Raw genomic sequence first — 13852 nt, forward strand, 5'->3', positions numbered from 1 at the left:
TGGCTATAGGCTAGGCTCTTCAGCGCAAATTATCACACATATTGTTATTATGTTTGCATAATTACTCGCCGGTTCTCTTTGTGCGACAGAGTGCGTGTGTGTAATCACAGGACTTTTTGTTTTGGACGCACTGTCTCTTTAAACAGAGGGCGTGGCCTGGCTACTACGACCCGCCCTTTATGCATAATAGCCAAGTCTCCCTCCCAGGGATCATATAGCGCGCTAGTCTGCCAAAGAAAGTGAACACAGCCGGAGCTTGTGCGGCGTTTTCTAGCGGTGCAACTGCGGCAAGTTTTCACACCAGTTATCGCGGACTGTTTACAAGGCAGACAAAAAAAATTACGAAGAAGCGACGAATCAGCGCCATATGCTCCCTCCCCCCCTCCTTCCCGTTTTGAAGCTCATTGCGGCTGCTTTAATCTCACTCAATTTGCACACGGAGGATCTATGAAGGAGCACGCAGCTTTTTCAACCTGCACGCCAGGTAAAACTAATTTCTCACTTCATCTCTTCACTCCACGCTGATCCACGAAACGAGGCTTCTTTAAGTAATGGAAGCACCTGGAAGTCCCCAGCTGCACTGCCTGATCTCATCGGCTCTTGCTAATTAATTGATAAGGACCGAGCACGCAGGACGGCTACCTGTCTGGCCAATTAATCTATTTCTAATTTAATCACCTTGCTTTCTGTTGATCAGGACGCTCCCCCCTCCTTGCCCTCTGTATCTGATTACTATAAAACACTGTTATGTAATGAAACTCTATTGCGAAACTTCACAGGAGTAAAGCGACTTGTTTGATGCACGCTGTGCCCATATCGGTGTGTAGTCTTCACTGGCACATCATGTCACTGTGGAGCATCGTTTTTAACCCTTTATCCCTGGCAGTAGTTGCTCTAACGGCGCTAATTGGCTAGTGTGACGCTTCCTAAATAGATGCTTTATGGGGGCTCACAGCCAGACAGGGGTGTGATTATATGCATGAGTACAAGTGTGCTTCTTTCTCTACAGACAGAGGGAACAAGGAGTGACCTACCCCCGCTGCCCTCATGCCGGGCATAAGCTCCTCTACGGCGCCTCGTTATGACAACTGGGACATGGACCACCTGGACCACTACCAACATTATTTCTACGACGACCACAACCCCGATGAGGATTTTTTCAAGTCCACGGCGCCCAGCGAGGACATATGGAAGAAATTCGAGCTGGTGCCGACCCCGCCCATGTCCCCTATTCGGGCAGTGGAAGGGTCAGGCAGGTTGGTGTGTCCAACTCTTGGGGACAAACTGGAGTGGGTGTCACAGTTTTTGGGGCAGGAGGATGAACAACAACAACAACAACAACAGCAGCAGCAGGACCCGCCTTGCAAAGTGACCCCTGCCAACGACCCCATTGGGAACCTGAGCTCCATCATCATCCAGGACTGCATGTGGAGCTGCTTCTCTGCTGGCCAGCAGCTGGAGAGAGTTGTAGGGGAGCGCTGTCTCTCCTGCCCCACGAGGGGGCCCGCCGCCAAGGTTGGGTCCACCGTGGCGTCACCGGGGAGGGCGCAGGGTGTCCCTGCTGATGCGCCAGCTCTCAGCTGTCTTGCAGCGGATTGCGTGGACCCGGCTGCTGTGCTCACTTTCCCTTTGAATACCTGCAAGAAGCAAGTCTCCTCTGGGTCCGAGTCTCACACCGACTCATCAGGTCAGTCATTAATGGTAAACGAAAAACTAATTAGCTTGCAGACAACATAGTTGCTTTGACTTAGTTTATTTAGTATTGTTGTTTATTATTGTTGGTACTACCTAAATGAGGTCACCAGAATATTCGAAACACCTGCCAGAATGGTGCAGTGTGGGTGCAAAGTACCATAATAATAAATATCGGGGGTGTACCCATTACAGCGTCCAGTCTGTATAAAAACATAGCAGCTGTGAGGCGTGCCTTTGATCCGTCCCACAATGGACAGAAATAAGTGTGTGTGTGTGTGTGTATGGCACATGACTGCATTGCGTTACCTTGGTGCATGCAACACATGCTTCAGGGCCAAGAGAGCGGCGGCGACACGCCCATTTGAAACATCTGCCTGCTTGGCTCGGTGCCAGCAGGCCAGCTGCTACCTCTCCCTGTTCCTTCAGGTCCGTCCGACTTCCGACAATAATGCCTCTCCGCAGTGCCGCTTCATGCTTTGACGTCCACTCAATAAGGTCAATACTGGACATTTATGCAACAGGGAAGGAAAGGCTTTTGTAATTGTAATGTTCCTAAGGGGAAACCTACCCCCCACCCCTCCACCCCATCCACTCCCTGAACCCATATGATTCTGAGCCTGGTATGTAGGCTACCATGTGATGTTGAAATTAGACCGTGTATAATGGCGCGTGGAATGTCACAAAGGGGACTTGTTGCTGCATTCCTTCACTCAACAGGCTGTGGCGCCAATTGTGTCAGTGGGTGGACTCTGCCCGAGCCAGCCTGCCCGCTGTGAATAGGTCGAGGAGCCTTGCACAAGCCTTTTGACGCGAGTTCCAGGCAGCCATTCATGCTTTTTTTTTTTTCTTCCGGGAGATAACGCCTGTCTGCTTAAATGAGAGCAATAAATGTGCGCATGAGTGCCACGGAAGTGCGATATAATTGACTTCTTTAGCATGTGGTCATCTGTTATGTCATCAAAAAAAGACACACCTCCCTCTTTGTAGTGAAATCCGCTGAGGTACCATTATTTTAAAATCTTGTTTCAATTTACAAGCGCATAGAAAATCCCTCAAGGTTTTTACAATATTGGAGTCTTAAGTCCCTTTTCCTTGTGTAGAGAACGCTGATCCTATAGTGCTGAGTAAATCAGTGGGGGATTCTGTGCAGCACTGATTATCATTAAGGGGAGAGTTGCTCGTTTCCACTTGAGTGTCTTTTTAACTTCACCTAAATGACCTTTTAACTTTGTCCAAATGAATGAAGATGGGGAATTTCCACTTAGACCTAATGTACCGTGTGTGTTTGACTACGTTTCCAACTATGAGGAAATGCCTTGATGTATATTTGGATGTTCTAAACTCCTGTTTTAATGCCAGAGTTCTATTGAGCAATAACGTCAAGGCAGATCCTTTGATTCCACATCAGGGCGGATCCTTTAGGGAGCTGCAATAAGGGAATGAAAGACAGGCGGGGGTGGGGAGGGGGGGGGGGGTCTTGACATTAACCACCACACCTTGATTGTTCCACATCTAAGTCGGCCTTCTAAGGATGTGCCATTAAATAAAGACTGGCAGTTATTCTACATCAAGGCGGATCTTTAGGGAGCTGCAATAACGGAATAAAGACAGGCAAAGGGAGGAGCTCAACTTCCCCACCATTATATTAGGTATGATGCGCCGCCAAGAAGGTCATGTTAATATTTCATTTTCTACTTGGGGGCCCATATTTCAACCCAAGTATTATAAAACATTTGTCATGTAGAACGAGTCTACACCTGGTTATTTTTATTAAACGGTCTTATCTACATGGTCATATTTTAAATGATGCACTATTCTTTTGACTTTGATTGACTTTTTATTATATATAACATGATTATATAGTCTTTTGAATGGTTTCTATAAGAAAAGGTGCTGGATAGCAAAATTAACCATTCCATACCACTATGCTATTACTGACTCACCAGCACCTCTGCTGGTTGCAGCCAAGTACTGCACTTCATTTTTGTCTCAATTGTAATTATTCACAATCAGTTCCATGCAAATGAATGATTCCTATTAATTGTCATTCCAGATGATGAGGATGACCAAGATGATGATGAAGAGGAGATCGATGTGGTGACAGTGGAGCACAAGCAGCAACAGCGCAAACCCCGCCGACTGGTCAACGCCCGCAAACCGGTGACCATCACGGTGAGGGCTGACCCCCTGGATCCCGGCATGAAGCGATTCCACATCTCCATCCATCAACAGCAGCACAACTACGCCGCCCCCTCCCCGGACACCCTCCCGCCGGCGGTGGAGCCGCCCCGCAAGAGAGTCCGTCAAGAGGCCTCTGCGCACGCTCTCCACCATCAGGGCCAGAACTGCCACCAGCCTCGGCTTGGCCACGCCCCCTTGAATTTGGACAGCAGACAGTCTCAAGTAACTGCGGCCGAGTTGCCCAACCTCAATGCCTCTTCGCCTACCTCCTCCGCGTCGCCTTCTTCTCCTCCTTGCTCCTCCTCCTCATCCTCTTCTTCATCGCCCCACTCGAAACCCCACCACCTCCCGCACTTTTCCAGCCCCCAATCCTCCGACTGCGAGGACACGGACAGGCGCAAGGCTCACAATTTCCTGGAACGCAAGCGCCGCAATGACCTGCGCTCACGCTTCCTGTCACTACGGGACGAGATCCCGGGCTTGGCCGACTGCCCCAAGACGCCCAAGGTGGCCATCCTGACGCGGGCCACCGAGTACCTGCAGCAGCTGCACGCCAGCGAGAGGCAGAAGGTTCAGGAGAGGAAGCAGCTGAAGGCCAAGCAGCTGCAGCTGCTGCAGAGGCTGGCTCAGCTCAAACGATCCTGAGCATGGACGGTCTCGGAACTGAACAGGACTAAATGAAGGACATTATTAAGATCACGTTGGAATTGTGCGGGTGGATTTTTCTTTATTTTTTTTGTGGTTTGCACATTTTAGCTTCTGAGTGAGGCCATAAGCCAGTCCAAACAACAAGCTTTAGGACTGATGGTCGTTGGTTATCAACGTCCCCATGCTAATTCAATGTTACATCAAATTGACACTGATCAAGTGTTGCATGGTGGGGCTCTTTGTGATGTCTACGAGACTGAAAGGTCCCCTGAAGAATCACCTTTTTTCTCAATTTTGTGCCATTATCCCCACACACACCTCAAACGGATGACCATTTGTAGCTCCAATTAAGTGCAACTTATTTTTTTTTCCTATTTGCAGCAGCATTGCATCCACGGAAACGGCCTGATTTGTAGCAAGTTAATGTAAGTTCCTATTCAGATGCAAGGTTTTTTTTTTTTTAAACTAGACTTAAAAAGATAAAAAAATATTGTGCCATGAAGACCAGCCAAACGTTGAATGTCAGCTTCAGTATATCAACCAAATCCATAGAGAATGGCTTAAATTTAATTTGTTTGATGCCAACTGTTTAAAATGAAGCCCCCAGTATATCTTGCTGTGTAATTACTATATTTGTAAAATGTTAATTTTCATCTGCTACGAATGCCAGTAGAAGCCTTTCAATATTGGCTGTTTCTGTACATGGTACCCGTTTCTGTACAGTCCCTTCCGAACCAAAACCAGAGCTGTGTACTATACGCATCTTAGTTTTTTCTTCTCCAGCCTTGGCGTCTTAAAGCTTACTGGCTTTTCAGAGATAACTCAAAGCTTCTATTTTTGTTAATAAAAATAAATAAAACACTGAGTGAACATTAACAACACGGGACAACTTTTGTCACATTTTCCTCAGCAATGCCTCCTTGTTTGTGTCTTCTCTGTCTTGGCTCTTTTTTTTTTTGTAAATGTCACATGACAAAGTTTTATACTATATTTTCCTACAAAGCTGTCTTCAGTGTGAGCTTGTTTTGTTAAAGTGGCTGATGGGGATTTACTGGTGGTTCTGTGCTGAAAATTGATGCCTGAAAAAGAAATTTGGAGTTGTAACATTGTCTTAATTGAGGATGGATGTTTGGAGCCAAACGAGGGGGGGTATTACTGAACGTACTTCTACTGCTTTCGTGTTGCTTTTGTGCAAGCTTGGTGCTGCTCCTGTAGTTAAGAAGCCATAAAACACACATGTTCTTCACTTTGGTACTGTAAAACATTCAAAGTAGTTTGTCCAGCCTTTGCCAGCACTCAGGAATAGTTTTACGCTTGCATCCCGCTGTATGTAACAACCTCAGGAGCCCCCACACCCCCCAGGAGATCGTCAGATCAGAGGCATGATGATCAAGTGTTCCCACTTTTCCCAAATCATTCCTCTTTATTAGCTGTGGTAATCTCTCGACTAATGAATTCAGCACAAACCACCAGTTTCCCTTATTTTCATCTTTTTTTTTTTAATGTTTCAGTTGTATTGGTTGCCAGATGTGGACGTTGCATATACTTGTGCAGTTCTAATGTTATTATCGGAGCCTTGTCTCAGCACTTTTTTTCTGTACCTCATAAGCCTATATGTATGAAGAGAAAGTCAGAATAAATTTCAATTGTTTGACATCACTTTTTTTGCCTTCCTTTCCTTCACCTTGACATAACACCGGTATGAATTGATACAATACCAACAACGTCTGCTGGGAGAGGGTTACCATAGTGACGATACCAATCACATGCTTTTGAAGCATCTCAGAAATCTGAATAAGAAATGTTGACATTTGACTATGAGGCAAATGTTGTCATTATTGCTAACTATTAATAACTATTAGGTGTGTTTGGTCTCCAAAACTAAAACTGCAAGGTGCATTTGCGTTACCGAGGCAATGGCTGCTTGTTGCCACGCAACAAAGCCCCACCTTCGCGTCCCTACGTATTCTGCGCATGCGCATGATTCAACCGGCGCCATTGAAGAGGCATCATGGCGGCGTCCACGCATAGCATGAAGTGTGTGTTGAGGAAAGCGATGACCCCGTCGTTGGTCGTCATTTTGGGAGCTACCGGTACCGGCAAGTCCAAACTGGCGATTGAAATCGGAAAACGGCTCCAGGGAGAAATCATCAGCGCCGATTCCATGCAGGTGGGAAATGTAGCAACGAGTGGAAAGTGTAGTCCACGATGCCAAGTGGTCTTTTTCAAAGTTAAAATGATTAAAAATAGCAATGCAGGAATAATAACAACATGTACTTACATAAACAAGTTGAAGTCCATCCTTCTGGGTAAAACGGTGAATGTTGCTCCGTAATAGAAGGCAAAACTCGCCATGTCGACGCTTCTATAGTGGAGAATATAAAAGGTTCTCTTTTTTTCTTGTGTGTTCTATGTTGTACGTTATAACAAAATTATTATCCGTGTTTGCAGAAATACTTAGAATATATAAGTTGCATTCATCCACCAATTTTAAGTTTTTTGCAGTCCCAGCCTTAGATGGATAGCTAACAGGCTACTTCCTTGTGCGTGCACAATGACGTCATGACGCGTCAGACGGACTGCACCATTTTGATCCTGGGCTGTCCCGTTGCATAAATGTGACTTAAACGTAAAGTCAAAATTGTAATTATCCATGTCCTCACCAAATGTTTTCATTTTTTTCATTTGGGTCGTCCCAAGTTTAAAGAAAATTGAAAGTGTTGCTATGCTCCAACTAGCTAGCTGGCTAATTAACCCTTTGAAAAAAAACTTTATTGAACACGTTGTAGATGGAAATTAGCGCACAGTAAATAAAGCAAATAAATGCCATTTGAAACATATGAAATGTTAAATTATATTTGCGTTTATAGTTTTGGCAGGAATGACTATTATTTTAAGGTAATTATATTCATAATTGTAAATAAACGTCCATATATTTGCTGAAGCTTATTAAATACTAGTCTCATAGATGCATATTACTCTGCTGTGTGTGTAGAGGAAATAATGAAAATCTACTATATACATCAGATTTTAAATATTTATGTTCTCTTGTACATAAAATAAAATAATAACCCACAATTTAATTATTACATGACAGATGAGTGAAATGAATTATATTACCTTAGTAATCATAGCCCTGAAGTCCTTATGACTTCACTTGCTTTCATTTGCATCTCAAACCATTTCATATCATATCATTTACATCTCATACCAGCAGCTCCTGACATTTGGAGTGCACCTGTATTCTGACCTTTATGGTAACATGAGCTAGAGAAGCCACGATCAAGAATAGATGGTGAATGAGCATATATTGGGCAGGGGGAAAACTCAGAACATCCTATTTTTAAATGTTTAATCCCCATATACTGTATTTCCATCCATTAATTTTCTATACCGCTTGTCTTGGAGCCTATCCCAGTATACTTTCAGATGCAAAGTGGTGCACATGCTGGACTGATGACAGGGCACATACACAGTTGACAACCAATTTACACTACACTACACACAACACCAAAATAACTGACGTCTATAAGGTGTATGGCGTCATTTATTTGTAAAAAGGCATTTTCAACAAGATATTTTATAACAGTCGTTTCCCCTTTCCGTCCATTGTGCATATGTGTGATGATGCTCTGTCTAGGTGTGTGCGCGTTGTAGATAAGAAGCATCACGCTGGTGTCTCTGCTCTCCGTCCTTTGTCCCTCCCTCTCTGTTTAGTTCTCAAGCGCCGTTGCCACAGCAACACACAAAGACGACGAGTTCCACTTGAGTCTGGGTCACACTAGAGTGCAGCACACACTACGACACCCATAATTGTCATTAACCTACCACCTTCTAATCACCGTTACATCCCCATCATTCGCTAGTTTTGTGTGTCCTTCAGAGTGTGTGTCCTGATGGAAGGGGAGGAGGGGGGGGGGTCTTCTTGCAGTCACCTGGTACTGGGTTAACTGGGTTATGCTTATAACATTTCTGCCCAAAATATCTCAGAAGAGCAGGAGAGAAACAGTGGCCTAGTTACGTCCCAGCCCGGCGTGCCTCCCTCCACAATCCCCGGCCTTGTTGCCACCCTCCCATTTAGCCGTGCAAGAGATGGCTGAAAAACAGCGTGTGGACATGGCGCGGGCAAGGGAGCAAGTGAGAGAGACTGTTTATGTGAGAATGAGGCTGTGTGCAGGTCCGAGCTGGCCTGTGTTGTCTTTGGGATAGGAAACAGTCTGGGCTTGTTTGGGAGAAAGCAGCATTGTGCTGAGCTGGTGCATATTCAGCGTCGTGCTACGCCGGCCCGGCAGCCGATAGTGAATGGCCACTGGGAAGTGCCCATTGTCCCGTATAGAATTGGTTCCCACAGTCCCTAACACTCCTATTGTGATGCAATCACCCGCTCCCCTCCATGCCCCCTACCCACAGTCCATTGAGCATGCAGAGTGATATTATTCCCTCATTAAATGAACATGCTATCCATGGCAGGCACACACATACACACAATGTTTGGCTGTACTGTCAGTGAACGAGGCGCTGCCAAATAGCGTAAAGCCTCCATTCTCCAAGTGGAGTCCATGGTGGGTCTTTCAGAGATATCCAGAAATTGGGGAGCAGTATGGGAAAATGTCTTTTTCACAAACCCCCACCTCACCCCCACCCACCCATCTCTTACTGCAGCTCACACGGAGGAAGTCAGTGGAGTCGTAAATTAGGTGGTAATTCATCAAAACGCACGCACACCCACAGATGGAACTGGGTTAGTGGTGCAGTACATTAACAGCACTGCTAACATGAGGCCCCTTTTCATGTAATCCTCGCTGACAAGTTTTTGAAAGGGTTCGTCTGTTTTGAGTTCACAAAAGAAGGAACAGTTAAAAGAATCGGCTCATATTTTCCAAATGTAGCCAAACAACACAAGAGCGCATGTAAGATTTGGTTAAGTAAGCATGTTAGCAAAAATAACACAGCTAATACACACACTCATGCTAGAACGTCATGTTTTGATCTCTTGAAAACCTCCCATACATTTTCTGGCAAAGAATTGAGGATTTTGTTACTATAGTTTGCAATGGTAGCTGCACACCACATCTTACCCATTTGTAATATTTTGCCTCAATTGTAGGTACACTACCGCTCAAAAGTTTGGGATCACTTGCAAAATTCTTTGTTTTCCAAAGAAAAACACATTTTCATCCATTTCACAAACAATTAAAATGAATCAGATGATTTTCAAAGAAGGATGTACATTTTTGCATAGAGGCCTACTATCAACAACTGTCAGTCCTCTGCATCAATCTCCTGGTATGATTGCTAATTCTAGTTAATCATTTTATAAGGCTAATAGATTATTAGAAAACCCATCAAAAAATCTAAACTAAAACTAAAATCTCTTACCACTACTCCCTTCAGAGAGCAGCACAAACTGGGTCTAACAAGGACAGAAAAACGATGCACAACTGTGCAAGAAGACAAATATCTGAGAGTGTGTAGTTTAAGACAAAGACGCCTCACAGGTCGTCACCTGGCAGCTGCACTAAATAGTACCCATCAAACACCAGTGTCAGTATCAACAGTGAAGCGGCGACTTCAGGATGCTGGACTTCATGGCCAAGAAAAAGCCATATCTCAGACTGGCCCAAAAAATTTCCAAGTGATCCCAAACTTTTGAGCGGTAGTGTATGTTCAGTCATGTGGGGGAAAAAAAAATTGAGACATTTTGCTTGATGGTGCAGCGGTCGAGTGGTTAGCGCGCAGACCTCACAGCTAGGAGACCAGGGTTCAATTCCACCCTCGGCCATCTCTGTGTGGAGTTTGCATGTTCTCCCCGTGCATGCGTGGGTTTTCTCCGGGTACTCCGGTTTCCTCCCACATTCCAAAAACATGCTAGGTTAATTGGTGACTCCAAATTGTCCATAGGTATGAATGTGAGTGTGAATGGTTGTTTGTCTATATGTGCCTTGTGATTGGCTGGCCACCAGTCCAGGCTGTACCCTGCCTTTCGCCTGAAGACAGCTGGGATAGGCTCCAGCACCCCCGCGACCCTCGTGAGGAAAAAGCGGTAGAAAATGAATGAATGAATGCTTGATGGTGGCCATGTCTTTCAAAGAATATTGTTTAAATTTTACAGACAAGGAAAAAGCGGTAGAAAATGAATGAATACTTGTCAGTCCCCTAAACATGTGCACCAAATTTTGTGGTGATTCGGCTAAACATCCTGAAGTTACACTGGGATTTGTGAAAAATGTCAAGTCTATCCATTTAATGGGGTAATAATAATAATAATAATAATAATAATAATAGTAGCAGCACAGGCAACGCAGTAGCCAGCTTGTGGGATTACTCATTTTTTCACACGCCTACTAAAAAGAAGTCATTTTCATTCATGCCTGTTGCATTTTGTGCATGAGCAGATTTGAGAGGTTGTGTGTGATGTGTTAACTAACAACATATTGTTATCATAAAATAAATGGCTTTTCTTGGCAGGGGGTGTGCCAGCATGTGTGTGGGCACGGCGGTGGCCCGAGCAGGTCCGAGAGAGGTCAATTGAACAGGTCAAGCATGGGCCTATTGGGAGGTATTGGTGGGCGCTGACCATGTGCTTTACGCATGCATGACCTGCTGCATTTCTTTCAAAGCCATGTGAGCAGCGAGCATTGTGACAAAGGAGGTCTATTTGTCATCCTGTGTTGAATGTGTGAGAATCACACTCCGGCACGGCCGTCTTATGTCATCTTCATGATTCAATAGCATGGAGCTGGAAATTAGCATGTTGTTTATAGACCAGTGTCGCCTGCTCCCAGGCACGCCGGCTGCTTATGTACGTATTAAACACATCCTAGACTTGATAGCTCACTCCTCCTCCTTCCACTCTCTCCCTCCCGCCATCACAGTCTGCTGTGACTATGACCTGTCTGCGCTCTGACGTATCTGTTTGTATTGAAATGCATACACCGCCGCCTCTTACATCCCGTTTTATGATGCATGTTCATAAGTAATCTAAACCCGTGTGGGATCGAGGGAAAACAGAGAGCTTATTAATGCTTGTCGCTTTCGTGGTGTGTATGCATGTGTGTGTGTGGCAGCGTGAGGGTGCGGCGGCTGCTACAGTAACACAGCGAAGGAGAGGCGGATGCTCAGGAGGATGGCGAAAGAGGAGGAGGAGGGAGGGAGGATGAGGCAGGACAACGTCATGAATGATTTATTAGTCTGGCATTACTGGGCCATTCCCCGCAGAGAGTAAGAGCGAGGAGATGGAGGGATTAAATTGTTGAGGGGTGGTGCCTTGAGGAGAAAGATGCAAGTGGGGGGAAGAAGAAATAATCATGTACTGCAGGATGCCAACTATAGAGCCGGAGAGCTACTACCCAAGTGACTTCTTTTATGGCAAGAAAGTCCCTTGGAAGTCTACACTGAGTACTTTGAATGGACAATAGTATAGATATGAGACTGTATAATTTAGAGAAGTCAGTGTACAGCTTATATAGCAGTATATACACATCCATTATTGTCTACATAGCTGTCGTAAACTCATTATTCATTCATTCATTTAGAGGGAGAGGCGGGGTACACCCTTGACTGGTGGCCAGCCAATCACAGGGCACATATAGACAAACAACCATTCACACTCACATTCATACCTATGGACAATTTTGCAGTCGCCAATTAACCTAGCACGTTTTTTGGAATGTGGAAGGAAACCGGAGTACCTGGAGAAAACCCACGCATGCACGGGAAGAACATGCAAACTCCACACAGAGATGGCCGAGGGTGGAATTGAACCCTGGTCTGTACAAGGTCTGTACAAGTGAGAGAGAGCGAGGGAGCGGCAGGAAGGACTTTGACATTAGTAAAGATTTGCCAACATTCACTCACCCTGGAGTGGTGGCCAGCCAATCACAGGGCACATATAGACAAACAACCATTCACACTCACATTCATACCTATGGACAATTTGGAGTGGCCAATTAACCTAGCATGTTTTTGGAATGTGGGAGGAAACCGGAGTACCCGGAGAAAACCCACGCATGCACGGGGAGAACATGCAAACTCCACACAGAGATGACCGAGGGTGGCATTGAACTCGGGTCTCCTAGCTATGAGGTCTGCGCGCTAACCACTCGACCGCCGTGCAACCCGTAAACTCATTATATTTTAGCTTATTTTAGCCAGGATTTGGAGTGAGCATTGCTGCGTTTAGCTACAAGTATATTGCACTACACAGCAGCAACAGAACCAATGTTGTAATTGCAGTAACAAGTAAACTGCTCAACCGGTATTAGCAACGCTCATTCGGTTTATTGTAAGCGACAATACGGCAAGGTTAACACACACCAACTGCTCAACATTTTAAAGCGCACACAGAGGGAGATAAAGCTGCTAATGATACGTGAAATGCAGCTAATGCCATCTTGTGGCGTTAATAACAAAAACGGCAATAGGAGGTTACCCACAGCCACCGTTGTTAATGGCAATGGTTTTTGAGAGCCCGTATATTTAGTTAGTCCTGTCATTTAGCCTTTTGGCGAACTGCTGCTGTAGCTTTAATAATAATGTCAGCTGATGTTAAAGTCACATGTCTCCTCTGTCGGCCCTTTTTAAAAATACTCCCATTGTGAAGCACGTGGTGTGTGAGAGCACCCCATGAAATCAACCACATTGCAACACACCCCTGCTTGCTTTCTGTCCCTCCTCTGTCTTGTGGTTTCCTCCCGAATCGTATTTTATTTTCTCAATGAACGTTTGTCCTCTCACTCGCTCTTTCGCTTGCCCTCTGCCTGTTCGCCACGCTCTCCTTCCATCCATGTGCCGGAGGAACAGCTGTCTCGTGTGGCGCGTAAGGCTTGGTCACGCCTGGCTCACTCCTGAACCGCAAACACTAAGCTCATTGTCTCGATCCAGTTGTTCACTTGCAAAACCTGGTGCTCTTTTATCACAAAGTTTGTATTGGCAGGTTGTTTTTTTTTTCGACGAAGGAACAGAGAACGATTGGTTTCCATCAGGTTTTGTGTGTGTCAGAAAGCTGGTGGGAGAAGGGAAGGCAAAAGGAGGGGTGGTGATGGATAATGTGTGAAAATGGATAGGGAGCATCGTGTTCTCTAGAACGAGTACACGGCAATCTCCATTCCACGCTTATGTCTTTTTATTCTCCAGTCCTCCTCACTAAGTGTTTTACTTTGGAAAATAGAATAACCACTCAGACATCCATTCATTCATCAATCCATCCATTCATCCATCCATCCATCCATCCCTTCTGTGGTTGACAGTGGTGTCGTGCAGTGAATCAGTGAATAATTTATCAGGTTGGGTTGCTCTGCCCCGTCACGGCTCCACACTTCTCAGTCAC

At 45.3% G+C, this 13852-nt stretch overlaps 2 protein-coding genes across 6 annotated transcripts in view; both read left to right on the top strand.

Annotated features, from left to right (window-relative positions):
* Positions 1-206: 206 nt before the first annotated feature.
* On the top strand, positions 207-5691 carry myclb (MYCL proto-oncogene, bHLH transcription factor b). Its single transcript, XM_058046554.1, has 3 exons — positions 207-484; positions 1010-1687; positions 3749-5691. Exons 2-3 carry the CDS (start codon positions 1048-1050, stop codon positions 4519-4521), a joined length of 1413 nt encoding a protein of 470 aa, XP_057902537.1. The 5' UTR covers positions 207-484; positions 1010-1047; the 3' UTR covers positions 4522-5691.
* A 798-nt stretch (positions 5692-6489) lies between these two features.
* Positions 6490-13852, top strand: part of trit1 (tRNA isopentenyltransferase 1) — a 58281-nt gene continuing 50918 nt past the window's right edge. For all 5 annotated transcript variants that reach the window (XM_058046557.1, XM_058046558.1, XM_058046559.1 and 2 more), the window contains exon 1: positions 6490-6694. In XM_058046557.1, the coding sequence (XP_057902540.1) occupies positions 6536-6694 (159 nt within the window). In that variant the 5' untranslated portion in view covers positions 6490-6535. The remainder of the gene's footprint in view (positions 6695-13852) is intronic.

This window comes from Doryrhamphus excisus, chromosome 14 (genome assembly GCF_030265055.1).
Source record: "Doryrhamphus excisus isolate RoL2022-K1 chromosome 14, RoL_Dexc_1.0, whole genome shotgun sequence".
NCBI lineage: Eukaryota > Metazoa > Chordata > Actinopteri > Syngnathiformes > Syngnathidae > Doryrhamphus > Doryrhamphus excisus.